This window comes from Brachyhypopomus gauderio, unplaced genomic scaffold, assembly GCF_052324685.1.
Source record: "Brachyhypopomus gauderio isolate BG-103 unplaced genomic scaffold, BGAUD_0.2 sc73, whole genome shotgun sequence".
NCBI lineage: Eukaryota > Metazoa > Chordata > Actinopteri > Gymnotiformes > Hypopomidae > Brachyhypopomus > Brachyhypopomus gauderio.
Window position 1 is genome coordinate 1,099,937 of NW_027506894.1, and position 19,947 is coordinate 1,119,883.

At 45.6% G+C, this 19,947-nt stretch overlaps 1 protein-coding gene across 2 annotated transcripts in view; it reads left to right on the plus strand.

The window, feature by feature from the left end:
- Nucleotides 1–565: 565 nt before the first annotated feature.
- LOC143491268 (polymeric immunoglobulin receptor-like) overlaps nucleotides 566–19,947 on the plus strand; it is a 41,582-nt gene continuing 22,200 nt past the window's right edge. The window contains exons 1-8 of one of the 2 annotated variants that reach the window (XM_076990122.1): nucleotides 566–674; nucleotides 3,597–3,890; nucleotides 8,673–9,011; nucleotides 9,619–9,798; nucleotides 10,784–10,833; nucleotides 11,100–11,170; nucleotides 11,250–11,309; nucleotides 11,627–12,425. In XM_076990122.1, the coding sequence (XP_076846237.1) occupies nucleotides 626–674; nucleotides 3,597–3,890; nucleotides 8,673–9,011; nucleotides 9,619–9,798; nucleotides 10,784–10,833; nucleotides 11,100–11,170; nucleotides 11,250–11,274 (1,008 nt within the window). In that variant the 5' untranslated portion in view covers nucleotides 566–625 and the 3' untranslated portion in view covers nucleotides 11,275–11,309; nucleotides 11,627–12,425. Of the gene's footprint in view, nucleotides 675–3,596; nucleotides 3,891–8,672; nucleotides 9,012–9,618; nucleotides 9,799–10,783; nucleotides 10,834–11,099; nucleotides 11,171–11,249; nucleotides 11,310–11,626; nucleotides 12,426–19,947 lie in introns of those variants that run through there. The other variant, XM_076990123.1, reaches the window with a different exon arrangement.

Genomic DNA, 19,947 nt, shown 5'->3' on the forward strand with positions numbered 1-19,947 from the left:
ACACATGGGTTGCTGGGGCCAAGAAATAAAATAAAACAAATAAATAAATAAATAAAATAAAATAAAAAAGAAAGCTACCCAGGATGGCACCCAATATTTACAATTATCAATAGAGAGAGAAAACGTTTTTGCTTTAGAAAGATTGGATTTGGTGCCAATAAGTAGAACTTCAGTTTTTTCACCATTTAATTTGAGAAAATTAAAAGTGAGCCAGGTTTTAATTTCAGCGAAGCAGTCAGTAAGGTGAATAAGTAAGTGAGGGAAAACAGTAAGTGGGCTTACATGAGAAGTAGAGCTGGGTGTCATCAGCATAACAGTGAAAATTGATATTATAATTCCACAATTATGTGGTATAATGAGAGAGAGAGAGAGAATAGTTCTCTAATGGCTATGGGAGAATTATTTTGTGTAAAAATAACATACTTGTTATGTTTCACACTGCAGGGGGATGTGGTATTATGCAAAACTAAAAATGTCAGTTACACACGTCACACTATAAAATTGGACACTGCTAAACGTGAGAGAGAGAGAGAGAGAGAGAAAGAGAGAGAGAGAGAGAGAGAAAGAGAACTAGGAAGCAGTGTGTTTCCAGAGCTCCACACCTGTTTGAGTCTCTTGATTAAAGATGCTGGTGTGTGTGTTTCTCCTCTACTGTGGACTACAGGTGACTGCAGGTGAGTTCTACATGTGTATCTGTGTGTGTCTTCATGCTGTGTGTGTGTAGCACTGCTGTGTGTATGATAGAGGACATGGAGACAACCCCAGCACCTGGGTTTAGTTACTAGTGTTTGATATTGACCTGTACTCTGTGGGTTTAGTTACTAGTGTTTGATATTGACCTGTCCTCTGGGTTTAGTTACTAGTGTTTGATATTGACCTGTCCTCTGGGTTTAGTTAGAAGTGTTTGATATTGACCTGTCCTCTGGGTTTAGGTACTAGTGTTTGATATAGACCTGTCCTCTGGGTTTAGTTACTAGTGTTTGATATTGACCTGTCCTCTGGGTTTAGTTACTAGTGTTTGATATTGACCTGTCCTCTGGGATTAGGTACTAGTGTTTGATATTGACCTGTCCTCTGGGTTTAGTTACTAGTGTTTGATATTGACCTGTCCTCTGGGTTTAGTTAGAAGTGTTTGATACTGGTAGGTCTTTTAGTTACTAATGTTTGTTATTGGTAGGTCTTCCTCTCTTTCTCTGAGTGAGTAAGTATGTATGTGTGTATGTATGTGTGTATGTGTGTGTATGTATTTATGTATTTGAACATGTTATTAGTCGGGTCTATGAGGTTCTTCTCATCTTACAAAAGACATTAAGAGAATGTTTAGAGAAACATTAGATATAGAGGTGTATTCAACTAAGCATTTTCATAGTCGAATCGAAGCACCTTAAACGGAATCTCGTTTTCATTCAGGACTTTTTTCCACTTCAAAGTAAAAACCTAAAACACTCAGATAAATGAATAAACACGGTAGGTTGGCTTTATTCAGCTTTTATTTATATTTATTTATTTATTTTTTATTTTTATGAAACGTTAGAGAACATTAACGAAAAAAAAATTCACTGTCAGTGTGCATATCGAACTGTCAAGACAGGCCCTGTGCAAAATGTCAAAATATTTAAAATAAAACATGCCTGCCTGAAAATATAAAAACAAATTTCCACACAACAGCAAAAAAAATATAAGTAAAGGTTCAAGTAACGGGGTTTAAAAAGCAAACAACCAAAAATGTTTATAGGCCTACGCGACGAGACGAGACGACACACCGAAACGATTGAACTGTTGTTTTTTCTTTTCGCCTTATGCGTTTTAAATGGTATGCCATGTTGGTTGTTGTCGTGTGATATGAAAGACGTTGATAACATAACTTGCACTTTACTTTGTTTGATTGATCTTTTTCAAAATACTCTCACACTTTTGAAGTTTTTTGTAGCCATTATAATCTCGGCAGATGCTGACTATCCTGTAGCGTTCAGCTCCGCTCATTTGGATTGTGCAACTGCAGGGTGTGATTTATTAATGTGTAGTAAGGAAGATGACTATTGTTAATGCACACACATCATTTTTAAATATTTATTAACAGAAATTAGATGATTTTATTTGACAAAAGGCTATATATAACGAAAACAAAGACATTTAATGTAACAACTAATGCTAAGCTGCATCCTTGGGCACCCCCATGCAGTTAGAATGGTACATTTGACTATGACGTTCATGGTCGACTAGGGGGTATAGTCGACTATAGTCAAATCAGCGACTATTGCAGGTCACCCCTAATTAGATAACACAAGAGAATTGATATGAGGAATATCAAGGAGGCGGAGTCAGTGCTCCAGGTACAGAGTGGGTGTGGTTCATGGCCACACCCACAACCCTGTGTTGTGTGTGGGGTATTTAGTGTGTGCAGGTTCTCCTCACACTGTTCTCTCTACATTATTTCCTGCAACAGGAAGGTTGTTATGGTGATGTGTTCATCTCTGTGATACTCTGATAAACATCTGTACAAGTATTTACACCACTATGTGAACGTGTGTTGTGGTGTCTCTGTTCTGTGTGTGTGTGTGTGTGTGTGTGTCCACTATGTGAACGTATGTTGTGGTGTCTCCGTTCTGTGTTCTATGTGTGTGTGTCCACTATGTAAAAATGTGTTGTGGTGTCTCTGTTCTGTATTCTGTGTGTGTGTGTGTGTGTGTGTCCACTCTGTGAACGTGTGTTGTGGTGTCTCTGTTCTGTGTGTGTGTGTGTGTGTGTGTGTGTGTGTGTGTGTGTGTGTGTGTGTGTGTGTGTGTGTGTGTGTGTGTTGTGTGTGTTCATTCCTCCTCTTGTCTCATGTGTTAAACTGATCTCATGATCATCTGAAGATTCATCCTGGTCTTCCTCCTCCACACAGTGGATCTTCTCAGCTCTCCTTGTTCATTACAAACCTTCACAAAGTTCTTCACTGGGACACACTGTCCTTGCTGGATGTTGTTGTGGTGTCTGTTTGTCTTCACATTGTGACGTCTGATCTCCACACACCCCCGTCCTTCTTTACACACTTTCTGCCAGTTCGTTACTTCCTGATAGTTTTTGATACATCAGACCAGACTGTGTCCCTAACAGATCAAACTGTGTTCCTAACAGACCAGACTGTGTCACTAACAGACCAGACTGTGTCCCTAACAGACCAGACTGTGTCCCTAACAGACCAGACTGTGTCCCTAACAGACCAGACTGTGTCACTAACAGACCAGACTGTGTCCCTAACAGACCAGACTGTGTCCCTAACAGACCAGACCGTGTCCCTAACAGACCAGACCGTGTCCCTAACAGACCAGACCGTGTCCCTAACAGACCAGACCGTGTCCCTAACAGACCAGACCGTGTCCCTAACAGACCAGACTGTGTCCCTAACAGACCAGACTGTGTCTCTAACAGACCAGACTGCATGTTCTTCATTCTGCTCTGTGTTCTTGTCTTGTCTGGTTCAGTCTGTTCCAACATCAGTTCCTCCTCCACTCACAGAACAGTGCATTAGAGATCACTGAATGAAGTAATGAATGTGTGGTACACTGCAGGTAGAAGGCGATGATGGTTTTATTGCACTGTGTCTTCTGCAGGTTGCACCAGGATGGATCCTCCAGAATACACTGTCAGTCGTTCTCCAGGAGAGTCTGTACTGCTGTCCTGCCGTTGTCCAGACAACCATGACATCATCAAATGGATCGTTGGATCTTCACTTCAGTCTACAGGTCGCACTGTGGTGTCTAATGAGGCAGGACGCTACAGGGGCAGAGTCTCCATATTTGATCAAACACCCTCCAGTAACTTCTCTCTGCTCATCTCAAACCTCAGTGAAGAAGACACTGGACAGTACTGGTGTGGAGTGTCATATTTCCACCTAAACGTTAGAGGTGAGTCACTCACATCCCAGTTCCAGCAGTGTGTAGAGGCAGTTTGGAAGTGTTCAGATGGTTTATGTTAGTGGTCAAGAGTCTAAGGACACATGCTGGAAAGGTTTTTTTGTTTGTCAACTGAACATTAAAACAACAAACTGCACAAAAACACAAAATGACAATGTAGGCAAGTCAAGGCAAGTTTATTTCTACAGCACCTTTCATACACACTGGAGACTCAAAGTGCTTCACACACAAAAGAAAGAAGCTCATTAGGACGGAGCTCCATCATGTTGGGAAGGTCACTGCAGTGAGGAGGCAGGAGCAGCAGGTGGAGAGAGTGGAGCTGTTACGTCTTTAATGTCCAGAACAACAGAGAAGAACCTACACAGATCACCAAACTAAAGGAAGACGCTAGACGCTACAGTAAGGGCTCCCAGCGCAGAGCTAAACAGGCACTAGACTGGGCTGCTGGAGGAGAGAAGGAGACACGTTCAGGGTGCAGCAGACTGGCTCTCTCAGGACAGACTGGAGGATTCACACCACTGAACGGAGGGACCTGTAGACATTTATAGACTGATACATGAGAAACAGGAGAGTTAGATGATAGGGAGGTGTGTCAGTGGGTGGAGACTGTGAGTGGGGGCGTGTCCTTGTGTAGGTGTTTCAGTGGGTGGGGACTGTGAGCGGGGGCGTGTCCTTGTGTAGGTGTGTCAGTAGGTGGGGACTGTGAGCGGGGGCGTCTCCCATGTGATCTGGGAGTGTCCTACCGTGACAACTGCCAACAATATATAATACATAAATAGATAAACTAAATACACTGGTCCTACACCATTAAGTAATTTATAGACCAGTAATAACACCATGAAGTCTCTCCTGAATTGTACACGTAGCCAGTGTAAGATCTTAAGAATGAGGGTGATGTGATCACTTCGTTTGCTCCTACAGTTTGAATCAACTGTATCTGTTTGTCTTTTTTGTGTAAGGAATGCCACCTGATCTGTCTTAATCAACCTCACCTGCCCCTCATTACCACACTCCCTTCAGCCTTACTTAAGCACTTCACCAGCACATCTCAGTTGTGAAGTATTGCCGACTCATGCCGCGTACCAAGCCTTTCTATATCCTGTCTGCTCTCCTGTGTTCTGACCCTCGCTTACGTCCCCGACCTTGTCTCCTGCCTAATCCCTCTGTACCTTCTGACTTCTGCTCCCCCGGTATGACCCTGGACCGTCCTGACCACGCCAAGAAAACGCTGTTACTACTGATCCTAGTACTCGTGATTCACCTGCCTGTTTTTGTACCAGCGTCTCATTTCAATAAAAGCGGTGTTCTTCCGCATTTGGATCCCTCTCTGCCTGTTCAATACGTTACATTTTGGGAGTCTGTTAGGAGGTTGTTACAGTAATCAACCTGCTAGAGACAAAATCATGGATGAGTTTTTCTAGATGTTGTTTCGATAAGGAATCTCTGATCTTATTGATGTTCTTAAGATGATAAAAGGCTTATTTACTGATTAAATATGACTGCTAAAACTGAGATCAAAGTGCTGAGATTAGTACACCTGGATTACGAGCTAGCTCTTCTGAGCATCTAAGCCATGTTAAAAATTAAAAAAACGATTGACCTGTCCTCTGATCAAATCAATTAATCAAATGTTATTGTGTCTTTACAGTATTTAATTGTATGTCAGTGTATCGTTACAAGTTTAAGCATTTCATTTCCTTCAGTCATAAAGAATGTCACGTAGGGCAACGCCCCCTCTCGTAGCTGTCACTCTGGGTTCCCTCATGTCCGTGTTCCCTGCCTGTTTGTCCCGCCCTGCTCGTTGGTTTTGATGGATTCCTTGTTTGTTACCACGCCCCTGTGTCATTGTCATCACCTGTCCCTAGTTTAGTCCTGTGTATATTAGTCCCTGTGTCTCCCAGGTCTAGTTGTCGGTCTTTTTGTTTATGCCTGTGAGTTGTCTGATCTCGTTCATCGTGAGTACTGCCGTGTTTGCGCCTTGTGTTACCAGTCACCCGTGTATTTTGCCTGTCCTTCCGTAGTCAGTCTGCCTTGTTGTTTTCTTTGTCCGTGTTCATGCCTGTGTACATTTCATGTCAGGATTGCCAACCCGTTATGACCCATGCCCGTGACTACAACTCTGCCTTTGGAATTTCCATTAATAAATCTCGCTCTCCTCAGCGCTTGTGTCCGCCTCCCTGTTCTGCCCCGCGCAGATCGTTACATAAAGACCGACCCTACAAGGACACAGCGAAGGAGCGAGACTCTGGTGAGTTTAATCGCTGTGATGAGATGTTGGCTGGTTCGGTCCAGTTCAACTCTCCGATATCGCAGCGTGAACGAACCAGAGACAGAAATTCCCCTGGCGCTGTGGGAACACGGAAGTCTCGACGCGCACCAACGAAAGCCCAGTCACTTTCGGTTTCGACTGGCTTTCGCGTCGAGACTCCTATTGAGCGCTACGTGTCTGCCCGGCTTGGCGAACACCACAGGCGTGAGCAACCTGTGGTGCAAGCAGCGGGCAGACGGAATGAGCGCACAGACGAGCGTTGGCTTAACCCTCGGTTTGCTCTCAGTGGCCACTGCGAGCTCCCGACGCCTCAGAGGAGGCGGAGCCGTCGCAGAGAGAGCAACCGAGAGGCTTCTGTGTCTGTGTGTTCTTCCAGGCTCAACCCGGACACTGAGGAGGAGGACCTAACACCGCTGATCCCGCCGGCTACTCCACAGGACACCCCCATGTATTTTTTGGGGGGGAGTACAAGCCACGTCGGCTTGGCGGACACGCCCCCCGATGACGTCAGTATGGTGGCTCCGCCCCCCAAGGACGTCGGCTTGGCGGACACGCCCCCCGATGACGTCAGTATGGTGGCTCCGCCCCCCGAGGACGTCGGCTTGGCGTACACGCCCCCCGAGGACGTCGGCTTGGCGTACACGCCCCCCGAGCGCATCTCCTCACCCCAGGTTCCTGTCCCCGCAGCCCGTAGGCAGTCCGTGCCGGTTCCTGTCCCCGCAGCCCGTAGGCAGTCCGTGCCGGTTCCTGTCCCCGCTGCCCATCAGCAGTCCACGCCGGTTTCTGTCCCTGCGACCCAGGAGAGGTCGTCCACGCCGGTTCCTGTCCCTGCGATCCAGGAGAGGTCGTCCACGCCGGTTCCTGTCCCTGCGATCCAGGAGAGGTCGTCCACGCCGGCTCCTGTTCCCGCTGCCCGCCAGCGGACCCTGCCTGTTCCCGCTGCCCGCCAGCGGACCCTGCCTGTTCCCGCTGCCCGCCAGCGGACCCTGCCTGTTCCCGCTGCCCGCCAGCGGACCCTGCCTGTTCCCGCTGCCCGCCAGCGGACCCTGCCTGTTCCCGCTGCCTGTCTGCCGGCTCCTGTTCCCGCTGCCTGTCTGCCGGCTCCTGTTCCCGCTGCCCGCCAGCGGACCCTGCCTGTTCCCGCTGCCCGCCAGCGGACCCTGCCTGTTCCCGCTGCCCGCCGCCCGGCCGCGCCTGTGCCCGCTGCCCGCCGCCCGGCCGCGCCTGTGTCCCGAGAGACTGTGCTGCCCTATATTGGGCCTGGACTCTTTGTGCCCCCTGCTCTGCCATGTGCCCCTGTCTCTTTGCCCATGTTCCCCTTGCTCCCATGTTCTGTCCCTGGTTTTGTGTTGGTCCCAGTCCCTGTGTGTGTGCCTGTTCGTGTCCTTGTGCCCGTCCCTGTGTCTGGTTCCGGTGGTGTCCTCTCTGTCCCGGTTCCCGTGTCTGTTCCCCAGATTGTGACCCACTTCGTTCCTGTCCCAGTCTCCGTCGTCCAGGCCGTGTTTGCCTCAGTGTTTACCTCTGCCCTGTCCCCTGGCCCCGCTCCAGTGTCTGTCCCCTGTCCTGTCCTGTCCAGCCCTGCTCCTGTGCCTCGCCCTGGCCCTATCCGGTCTCCCTGTGTCCCGTGTCATGCCGTGTCCCAGGTCCCTCGTCCTAATTTGTCTGGTCCTGTCCCTCCGGTCTGTCCGCTGTCCGCTGTCCCTGTCCTGTCTGCCCTTGCGTGCCCCGGAGTGGCACGCTTTGAGGGGGGGTTCTGTCACGTAGGGCAACGCCCCCTCTCGTAGCTGTCACTCTGGGTTCCCTCATGTCCGTGTTCCCTGCCTGTTTGTCCCGCCCTGCTCGTTGGTTTTGATGGATTCCTTGTTTGTTACCACGCCCCTGTGTCATTGTCATCACCTGTCCCTAGTTTAGTCCTGTGTATATTAGTCCCTGTGTCTCCCAGGTCTAGTTGTCGGTCTTTTTGTTTATGCCTGTGAGTTGTCTGATCTCGTTCATCGTGAGTACTGCCGTGTTTGCGCCTTGTGTTACCAGTCACCCGTGTATTTTGCCTGTCCTTCCGTAGTCAGTCTGCCTTGTTGTTTTCTTTGTCCGTGTTCATGCCTGTGTACATTTCATGTCAGGATTGCCAACCCGTTATGACCCATGCCCGTGACTACAACTCTGCCTTTGGAATTTCCATTAATAAATCTCGCTCTCCTCAGCGCTTGTGTCCGCCTCCCTGTTCTGCCCCGCGCAGATCGTTACAAAGAATAAATGTTAAATACTAAAGGTTCAAAATATGAACAACATGACTGTACTAACATAACATACATGACTGTAATATCTGTCAATATACAATGTTTTTGTAAATGCATGGAGCATTGCTGGAAATTCAGGAGAGACATTTAAAGAAATTCTCTCTCCCTCCCTCTCTCATTCTCACTATCCCCCTTTCCTCCCTCTCTATTACACACTCTCGCCCTCTCTCTCTCTCTCTCTCTCTCTCTCTCTCTATCTCTCTCCAGGCTGCAGTCTGTTAGAGAATAAGCAGCATGTTGAGGTCAGTAGATCTGTAGGAGAGTCTGTGTTCCTGTCCTGCTCCTGCACTCATATGAAGGACCACGCGTGGAAGAAGAAGGACGGGTGGAGTGGAGAGTTGAGAGTGGAGTGGAGATCACCACACCATGAAGATCTCCACTCTACTCAACTCAGTCCCCACTACAGTGGCAGAGTTCAGATGTTTAATGAGGAATCTCCAGGAAATCTCTCTCTACTGATCTCAGACCTGACTGAAGAGGATAGTGGATTATATTCATGCTGGATTAATCACAATCAACACAGAAACTTCAGTCTCACTGTTAAAGGTACACTGATGAATTTTGACATTATTTATAGCTGCACAAATATATAATGCAATTTACAGTGAGATGATAAACTAGGAAATAACATTTTGTGTCTATGACATTTCCAGACAGTTCAGGCAAAATGAGGCATTTTATGTAGTTTACCCAGCTATACACCCTGCCTGGGTGCATTCACAAGTTCTTTTTTAGGGGCAGTCATGGTGCTGTGGTAGGGAACTGGTCTTGTGACCAGTTATGTGTTATGTGTTATGAGGGTTATGTGTTTGATTCCCAGGCCTGAGGGAATTGAGCAAGTCACCTAACCCCAACTGCTCCCCGGGCGCCGGGCTAGGGCTGCCCACCGCTCTGGGCACGTGTGATCCACAGCCCCCTAGTAATCACTAGTGTGTGTGTGTGTGTGTGTGTGTGTGTGTGTGCATGTGTGTTCTAACTGCACAGATGGGTAAAATTGGAGGACAAATTTCGATTGTGGTGAAAAATCCTTGTGGATCTCACAGTGCAGCTTAACAGCAGTTAACCAAACCTTAACACAAACACCCAGTCTTCTTTAACACACACTCAGAATGTCTTACACCATTTTTTCTTACAATCTGTTTCTCCTCCTAAGAACTGCAGCCAACTGTTAAGAACCTGGGGGATCATCAATCACCAACCACCAATCACCACCAGACGAGTTCTGTCCTGTGGAAGCCAACCACCAATCAGATCCTGCTGATGTCATTGGTGATACTGCTAGTGCTGCTAGTGTTGCTAGTGGTTGCTGGAGCTTACTGCACATGTGTGAAAGGTATGAATAAACACATAGTGTGACATAGTGACAGTGAACAGGGTGAACAGTGTGGGACTATTAGATGTTGTAGGTGTAGGTGACACTATGTAGATCAGTAGCGAACCCTGACCATTAAACCTGGGCCCGCTATACCCCCCCCCCCGAATTTTTTTTTCCTCTCCTAATAAACTGCACTAAAGAATAAAGAAAAAACCGAGACGACAGTATAACTTTAGAAACGCATGTAGTGCGTTCAAATATCATTTGTACTAGATAACTTGTTAAGCAAAATAAGTTTCCAAACAAAATAATGTTTCACAGCTCCGTGGTTCTCGCAAGCGGAATATGTAAATGAGGACGTCAAAGGGCCGAATCGAAACTAGCTAGCGGCGGTAGGCTAACGACAGCTAGCGTCGCCACAGCGGGCGGAAATTATCATACAGTTAAGCCCGCCCACTAAGAGGGAAGATATGATTGGTCAATTTTGCTGTCATTTGAAACGGGTATTGCGCTGAATTATAACTGCCAGGCCCTCTGTAAACGAACAGCGGGCATCACAGTCCTGATTAGGGGGAGACACAGGCTCACAGGCTTCCACTTAACCCCTCACCTTCCAACACAGATTGAATAGACACGGTTGAATATTTTATTTGCTTATATTTTTGTAATTGTTTAGATGTCGATTGTAAAACTGTAAGTGGATAAAATAAAATTGGATAATTATATATATAATGTTTTAAGAATATTTTAGGCCCTCTGAGAGGGAGTAGAGGGCCCTGACCGTTCCCCACTGTGACATACACACTGCAGCACCACTGTGGTCTTGGTGTGAGTAGGAAACTGAACCAAGATGTTGACATCAGCAGAATTCCTGAGTGGTGTGTGTGTAGTGTTTCATCTTCACACTTATATCCAGTACAACAGGTCAGGGGTCATGTGTGATGATGTAAACAACGTCCCAGCATGTGTGTGAGTGACAGATGCTCATATTCTCATTACTCAGGAAGAAAACAAAACAGTCAAGAGAAGAGAGGAGAAAGCAAACACAACGAGGTAAAACAGCTCCAGAATATGTGTGTGTGTGTGTGTGTGTGTGTGTGTGTGTGTGTGTCCCTCGTTCATGGTACAAAAGAAGAAAGATTGCAAATACAGGTGTGTGTGTGTGTGTGTGTGTGTGTGTGTCAGTGAGAAAGATAGAGAGAGAGACAGAAACCGTATATCCAAGCAGACAGTAACGTGGGGGTTAATCATGTCTCTCCAGGTTGAGGAGAGTGTGATATATTCAGACAGTAACGTGGGGGTTAATCATGTCTCTCCAGGTTGAGGAGACCGTGGTACTGTATATTCAGACACCGTCTTTGACAGGAAGCGTCCATCAGCAGGAGAGAAGGTATGTGGTGTCCTTGAGAATCAGTCCAGGGATGAACATCGACCACATGAAATCCACCAGTGTGTTTGTTCTCTTGTAGTGTGAGCTCACCTACTCAACCCTGAGCCATGCAAAGAAGAGAGAACGAGCCCTCAGACAGGTGAGCACATTAACCTGACAGGTGAGCACATTAACCTGACAGGTGAGCCCATTAACCTGACAGGTGAGCACATTAACCTGACAGGTGAGAACATTAACCTGATATCTTATACTTCACAAAGTCACTCTACACCATTGCAAACTACAGCTAAGATTCACATGGTATATCTCTGCAAAACACTTGTTCATGTAATTTAACTGGTGTACTACAATGTGCAAAGAATGTGAACAAAAACATTGGGGTGTGTGTGTGTGTGTGTGTGTGTGTGTGTGTGTGTGTGTGTGTGTGTTTGTATGTGTGTGTTTGTCTCATTCCAGGATTATTCTGAAGAGCCATCTGTTTATTCCAGTTTGTAAACATGGTAGTTTATCACAGAACATGTATAAAACACCATCACAAACACAGTAGTGTGTAGGAGTGGTGGATGTTCCTGTGGGGGATACAGGATCTGGTGTTCCTCCATAAAACCATGGGGGGCAACAAATGGTGGTTTACCTCAAGAGGTTCCCATAGCAATGTGATAAAACTGACCATTTGTATTTTAGTTATATCAGTGTGTTTGTGTGGCATGTTTAGTCTCATTTTGCAGCTTGTTGTGTACTGGGAAAGGTGATGCTAACAGGGTAAGAGTTCCATCACTCCATGAAAAGGTTTGTAGACCTCACCCCAAAGGTGTCAGTCCTGTGTGGAAATGCACTCTGTAGGCAAATGTACTCTGTTGTCTTTACCAACATCCTGATTCCCATTGGTTAACCTGGTTTTTGTGACTGTTCCTTTGAGATGCTGGGGGGTATAAAGGGAGAGGATTGTGGGTGCAGGACTCTTCCTCTTTCTTCTCTTTTTCTTCTTCCTCATCCTCATCTTCTTCCTTTGCACCGTGCGGTAACCTGCACCGGTCGGTATTTCTGTTTCCATTTGGGATTATCATTGTTATAGTACAATGGTTGTGTTATTGTTTTATATTTTGTTGGATATTGAATAAATCTGGTTAACTGTGTGGCCACAGTCTTCCTTATTAGTATCAGTTAAAGGTAAATCAATGCTAATACCAATTCCCTCTAAAGTATCACATCTGCTGCGCATGTTTATGATAAACCTGTGACAAGTGTGTTGCTTTAAGTTTCTAACATTCTTCCCCATGTCTCCTTAGTAAAACCTGTTGAGACATGGCAGTGTCACGTAGGGCTACGCCCCCCTCTCTAACTGTCACGTAGGGTTCCTGCTCTTCGTGTCTGTGTTGTTCCCTGCGTGTCTGTAACCATAGTTTCCCTCTGTTTCCCTCTGTGTGTCTTGTTTAGTTCCATGTATTTATAGTCTCTGTGTTTCCCTAGGCCGTTGTCCGTAGTTTTGTGGATTAGTGTGATCACGGCTATTTTGTCATTTGCGAACTCTGTTGTTTTGTTCCGTCCGCTTGTTTTACTCTCGCCTGTTCTGTGTTACTCTGCCCTGTTTGTTCAGTATGTCACTCCGTGTTTCATGTCCTGACTCCTTGGGTAATCTGACCTATGCCTTTCTGTTTGACAACGAGTTTGGAATTCCCTTCATTAAATCTCGCTCTCCTCAGGGTTTGTGTCCGCCTCCTAGCTCTATGGCGAGCTGTACGTTACACAGAGTGTAATTGTTGTTGTTTGTTATAGGCAGAGCTGCAGTCGAAAAAAATCCAGAGTTCCAAAAACAAAAGTACAAAAAGAACAAGGCAAAAGACAAGGTCAGAGAATCACAGGTCAAAGGTCAGAGAATCACATGTTTTTGTGATGCAATTGTGATGATTGGTGTGAGTACTACCAGGCGGAAAAGTCATTGAGGCGGGTTTTGGGTGATTTTTTAGAGACTGGGATGATGGTGGCTGATCAAGGACAAAGTGGGATTAGTTTTGCACTAGGGCCCCATGCAACAAACCACCATTGCAAGAAGAAATTAGTTTGCTAGTTTATTTCTTTGGCGAAGATTTTAATACTCAACCGCTTCAGCTAGCCATCCGAAATCAAGAACTGTTTTGAACATTCGGGTGACGGCCAGACCTCCACGAATTCATCTTAAAGTCGACTGCAAATCCTCACACAACTGATCGTCAAGGGGCCACCGACTGACCGGCCACCACAACTTCCCCTGAATGGAGCAACGTGATCCAGCAGGACTTTTCTTCCAAAAGCGCCCAAAGGAGTCTTCATCAAGAGGATGCCTGGCCTTCAGTGCAGGCCGTGGATGGACACAACCAAGTAAGACTGTGGATCTGGGCAGACCTGGAGTGATACTGTATACCTCGTTGTAGCTGGAAGTAGTTGGTTCTCTAAAGCGAGAAAAGTGCAAATTAAAAACCCTTTCCAAAACAGCGAAGAAAAACTTGAAATAGGCCAGAGAGCAGCGCAGGAGTGAGAGCAGTTGAACAAACAGAGAGCGAGAAAGAGAATGTGGTGACGAGACACTGAGGAACGCAACCCTGTACCAAAAGAGACGACCGGCTGCAAGCACATAGCAAGATGCAGCAGTCTATAACAAAAACAGTGATATGCATCTATTGATGCAGTTTAAAAATATAGCATGCACAGTATGGTTATTAACGTTGGGTACTACTACAAGCATTTCAATCACAGATTAGCAAGTTTGTGCTTGTCTTTGACATCAGCCATTCTTATCTTTGCATGCCAAGCAAATGTTAGCCATGCATTTGCCACATACAGGACGTTTGCAAACATTGCAGATGGTAACGGTTCTGTTGCAGCTACATGCCACTCCTATCTGTACGTTGTGAGTGCCAAATATTTTGCTTTCAGTTTACTAACATTCCTCCCTATGTCTCCTTATTAAAACCTGTTGAGACATGGCAGAGTGTAGCTGTTGGTTGGGGAAAATGAGCCAATTGAGTAATTGTGAAGAGCCTGAAGGTCCTGTCACCTTGTACAATAGTGAATTATCAGTGTTTAAGTGCATCTGGGTTCTGTTGTTGATGCCTGTAACTGGTCAGAATCACGAGACATATTGGGATCCACATGCGGGTTTATTATAATGAGGCAGAAAGCTGGAATAAAAAAAACAGACAAAAAGTGTAAAAATATCCAGAGATCCAAAAACAAAGGTGCAAAAAGAACAAGACAAAAGGAAAGGTCAGATTCACAGAGATTCACAGGTCAAAGGTCAGAATCACAGGTCAAAGGTCAGAGAATCACAGGCAGAATTCAATACACAGGAAAACAGGCTAGAGAATAACGTTCGGTATGCGAACATTCACAAATAGAGCCATGTCCAAACTCTCCAGTCAGAACTCTTATTTTCCTGTCAAGAAGGTCAGACAACGCCCTCAGACAGTTGATTGGAGATTTGTGCAGGAACTGCAGGCTCCTAATTATTCATGGCACTGACAAGTTCATTGACCTAAATATTTGTTTTGGGGGCAAAAACAAAGTGTTTTGAGCGAAGTTTGCAGGTATCCTCTGTTTTGAGAATTGGACTTGTTGTGATGCCAATGTTTTAAATCAACTGAGAAAAATTGTAAAGTGACTTAAATAAACGAGTATTGTAAAATCTTTATTGTTATGATTGATGCTGTTAAAACTATTGCTTTACTTCTATTTCTGTGGTGGTGAAACATGAAGATTTATGTTTGCTGTGGAACTGAATTTATTAAACATTTAGAGAAGTTAAAATGTAAAGAGTATTCTACAGTAACACAAGCCTCCATGTTGTTAAAGAGTCAGTGTTAATAAGAATGACCGGAGGAAACACCGCCCCCTGCTGTTCAAACATTTATTTGTGTTTGTTCCTCACTAGGAGAAATGTGGTTGCTGCTCCATTATGTGAACAAGGGCTCATAAAGACCTTGACCTGTTTGTGTGTGAATTTGTGACTTAGACTCAGACAATCTTTATTGCCATTCATTGTACACGGGTGTACGCAGAACGAAATTTCGTTGCATCTCACACAGTGTACAACAGAATTTTATATATAAAAATATATCAACAGATTTTTCAGTAACCCAGGTTTAAGATAAGATTACAAGAATGTGACATGGCATTACAGGATTAACCAAAATATGTAATAATGTGTAAAAATATAGAGATGTAGAAGTGTAGCAGCAGGGATAATTAAATATGGGTATGTGGGATAGATATATAATGTATATCTGCATATATATCTATACATATCTACAAATAAAATAGAATAGCAGCACAAATAAATATCAGTAAAGTGACACAGTGTTATCAGGTAGTCCGGCAGTAGTGCACAGATGGCATGTAGCTCAGCCATTTCCTGCCCTCGTCCAGGGTGTCGAGTTTAACAGTCTAATGGCTTGAGGGAAAAAGCTGTTGCAGAACTTGGAGGTCCTTGGAGGTCCTGCATCGAATTCTCCTGAATCTTTTACCAGCAGCGTGAACAGTTCACAGGGAGGATGTGAGGGCTCACCGATGATGTTGAGTGCTCGTGATATGCAGCGCACTGGTGCGAGGTCCTGGATAGGTTGAAGAGAAGACCCGATGATCTTCTCCGCTGTCCTCACCACTCTCCTCACATTCTTCCAGTCAGTGGCACTGCAGCCTCCACACCACACAGAGATGCAGCTGGTCAGAATGATCTCTATGGTGCTTCTGTAGAATGTGATAAGGCTGGTGGGGGCAGGTGGGCCCTCCTCAGTCTGCGTAGGAAGTGCAGATGCAGCTGTGCTCTCTTAACTATAGACGTGGTGTTGGCAGACCAGGTGAGGTTGTCTGTTATGTGCACCCCCAGGAACTTAACACTGCTGACCACTTCCACTTCCTTAATGAGGCCCCCTACTGTAGTGTCGTCCATGAACTTCACGATGTGGTTAGTGTCAGACCTAGGGACACAGTCGTGCGTCAACAAGGTGAACAGTAGGGGGCTCAGTACGCATCCTTGAGGGGATCCTGTGCTGAGGGTGATGACACCAGACATGTTCTGACCAACCCTTACTGACTGTGGTCGTTCAGTGAGGAAGTCTAGCAGCCAGTTCCTCAGGGGAGTGTTGAAGCCCAGAGATTTCAGTTTGTTGACCAGATGTTGCGGAATTATGGTGTTAAACGCCGAACTGAAGTCTAGGAACAGCATCCGCACATAAGTGTTCTCCTCCTCCAGATGTGCAAGGCTCAGCAGAAAAGCAGAGGAGATGGCCTCCTCCGTGGAGCGGTTTGGCCTGTAGGCAAACTGGAAGGGGTCAAAGGTGGTGGGTAATCTGGAGGTGATGTGCTTCTTGATCAGCCTCTCAAAGCAGTTCATCATGATTGGAGTTAGTGTAACAGGCAGGTAGTCATTTAGGGATGAGATCTGGGGGTTTTTTGGCACTGGAATGATAACAGCGGACTTGAAACATGCAGGGACCTTGGCTAGATCCAGTGAGGTGTTGAAAAATTCAGTTATTACATACGTCAACTGGTCTACATTCCCTGAGCACCCAACCTGGTATGTTATCAGGGCCGGGGGTCTTCCTGTGTTGACTCTCCTCAGAGTCCTTCATACATCATCAAGTTCGAGGCAGAGCATGTCTTCATCCTCATGGGGAATGGCTCTTACTGCAGGGGTATTTAGCATATTTAGTGCCTCAAATCTCAAAGAAGGTGTTTAGAATATTTTAAAAGTCCACATCGTCATGAAGAGGGCTACCTTGTAATTTGTAATGGTCCGTATGCCGTGTCACATGACTTTGGTGTTAGTGGAGTTTTGAAAGAGGTCCTGGATTTTTTCCTGTGAGCATGCCTTGCTAATCTGTTAGCACTGTTTAGGTTTGCCCTCACTGATCTCAGTGCCTCTTCGTCACTGGACTTAAAGGCTGAGTTCTTAGCTTTCAACATTCTGCGTACTTCATTGGTCATCCATGGTTTTTGGTTGGCACGGGTGGTGATGGTCTTTGTGGTACTGACGTCTTCCATGCATTTGTTTATGTAGGCCGACACAGTCATGGCGTACTCATCCAAGCTGATGTGGCCACTGTAAGTGGCAGCTTCCTTGAACATATCCCACTCAGTGTGTTCAAAACAGTCCTGTAGTGCCTCCATAGCCCCCTCAGGCCACACCCTCACCTGCCTCACAGTAGGTTTTTCCTCTGATCCGCAGGGGCTTATACGCAGGAATTATGATGAGATGAATGGTCTGAGGAGCCAAGGTGGGGACGGGAGCTGCTTTGAATGCATTCTTCAGGTTGGTATAAGCCAGATCTAGTGTGTTCATACCTCTGGTTGCACAGTCCAAATGCTGGTGGAAGTTTGTCTTCATATTAGCCTGGTTGAAATCCCCAGCAACAATGAAAAAGCCTTCAGGGTGGGCTGACTGCAGCTCACTGATGGTTCGGTAGAGAACACTCATAGCTTCCTTGGTATTTGCATCAGGAGGCACGTAAACAGCAGTGATGGAAACTAGGTTAATCTCTCTGGGCAGATAGAATGGCCTGCAGATTACAGTCATGAACTCAATGTTTGTTGAACAATGGCTTGGGGTAGACTTAGTGTTCCTGAGCCAGTTATCATTTATGTAGATACACAAACCTCCGCCTCGGGATTTAACGCTGAGAGTGCAGCTCTTATAAGCATGGAATGTAGTTAGCCCCTCAATGCTAACAGCGTTGTCCAAGACTGATGAATTAATCCATGTCTCTGTCAGAATTATTGTGCAGCAGTTCCTCATCTCTCCATTTGTTAGACCCAGCTGTAGAAAATCCAATTTGTTCTCCATGGAGCGAACGTTGGAGAGAAAGACAGATGGAAGTGGCGATCTGTAAGAGTTTGTTTTTAGCTTAGCTGTTAGTCCCACGCGACAGCGGCACTTCTGCTTACGGACACACTGCCTCCGCCTGCATCTCTGTCGGCTCATGTCGCTGGACGAGTCCAAGACTCCGTGGGCCTCTGGGTCTTTCCGTAGCACTCCGAAGCTACGCAACCGTTCCTGTGCTATCAAGGTTACGAAGCCAAAGTCGCTGAAAGTGTGTAAATTCCACAATCGTTGACGATCATACACCAATATATACACATTTTATTTTGGCTGATTCTGAAATCCCGTGTGGAATATTCTGATTAAAGGGTGTGTTTCTGTCCGAGCCCACGCAACCGCAGCCAAACAAGGGGCCGCCATCTTGAGGTCAAGACCAGAACCATTTCTGTCTTTTAAATCTGTGTTCCTACCTTACACAGGTTCCCTACATTTAGTACAGCTGTTGACACTCAAAGACCAAAACAGTCAACTCAGACTCCACAGTCAACTCTGATTCTGACTCCAAGGTCTCCACTCAGAACTACTGTCAATCACTTAATTAACCACTAGATGGAGCCAGCACTCAACAAAGGCTTTCAGCAGCATAAATAATGTACATTAACATAAACACGGTTTTACTGTAGGGCACAAGGTCTGGCATCGTGACATGAACGTCAACAAAATAATAATTACTCAAAAACATATATCAAAATATAGTGGAAATAAATAAGAATGCAAGAAAATGTGTCCTGATGAACAAAATCCACTTTTTAAATCTGTTACCAAATATTATGAACAATAAAGTGGAAGTGTTATGAAGAATTATAAATGTAGAAAGATGTGGTGTTATGAAGGATTATAAATGCCAGTTACACATCTTACACTATCAAAGTGGAACTGCTAGACATGAGAGACATACAGACCAAAAGAAGGAGAGAGAGGGAGGGAGAGAGAGAGAGAGAGAGAGAGAGAGAGAGAGAGAGAGAGAACTAGGAAGTAGTGTGTTTCCAGAGCTCCACACCTGTTTGAGTCTCTTGATTAAAGATGCTGGTGTGTGTGTTTCTCCTCTACTGTGGACTACAGGTGACTGCAGGTGAGTTCTACATGTGTATCTGTGTGTGTCTACATGCTGTGTGTGTGTAGCACTGCTGTGTGTACAATAGAGGACATGGAGACAACCCCAGCGCCTGGGTTTAGTTACTAGTGTTTGATATTGACCTGTCCTCTGGGTTTAGTTACTAGTGTTTGATATTGACCTGTCCTCTGGGTTTAGTTACTAGTGTTTGATATTGACCTGTCCTCTGGGTTTAGTTACTAGTGTTTGTTTTTGGTAGGTCTTCCTCTCTCTTTCTGAGTGAGTATGTATGTGTGTGTATGTGTGTGTATGTATGTATATGTGTATGTATGTATGTGTGTATTTGTGTATTTGAACATGTATCTAGTCGGGTCTATGAGGTTCTTCTCATCTTACAAAAGACATTAAGAGAATGTTTATAGAAACATTAGATAACACAAGAGATTTGATATGAGGAATATCAAGGAGGCGGAGCCAGTGCTCCAGGTACAGAGTGGGTGTGGTTCATGGCCACACCCACAACCCTGTGTTGTGTGTGGGGTATTTAGTGTGTGCAGGTTCTCCTCACACTGTTCTCTCTACATTATTTCTTGCAGCAGGAAGGTTGTCATGGTGATGTGTTCATCTCTGTGATACTCTGATGAACATCTGTATGTATTTACACCACTATGTGAACGTGTGTTGTGGTGTCTCTGTTCTCTCTGTGTGTGTGTGTGTGTGTGTGTGTGTGTGTGTGTGTGTGTGTGTGTGTGTGTGTGTGTGTCCACTATGTGAATGTGTGTTGTGGTGTCTCTGATCTGTGTGTGTCCACTATGTGAACGTGTGTTGTGGTGTCTGTGTTCTGTGTGTGTGTGTATGTGTCCACTATGT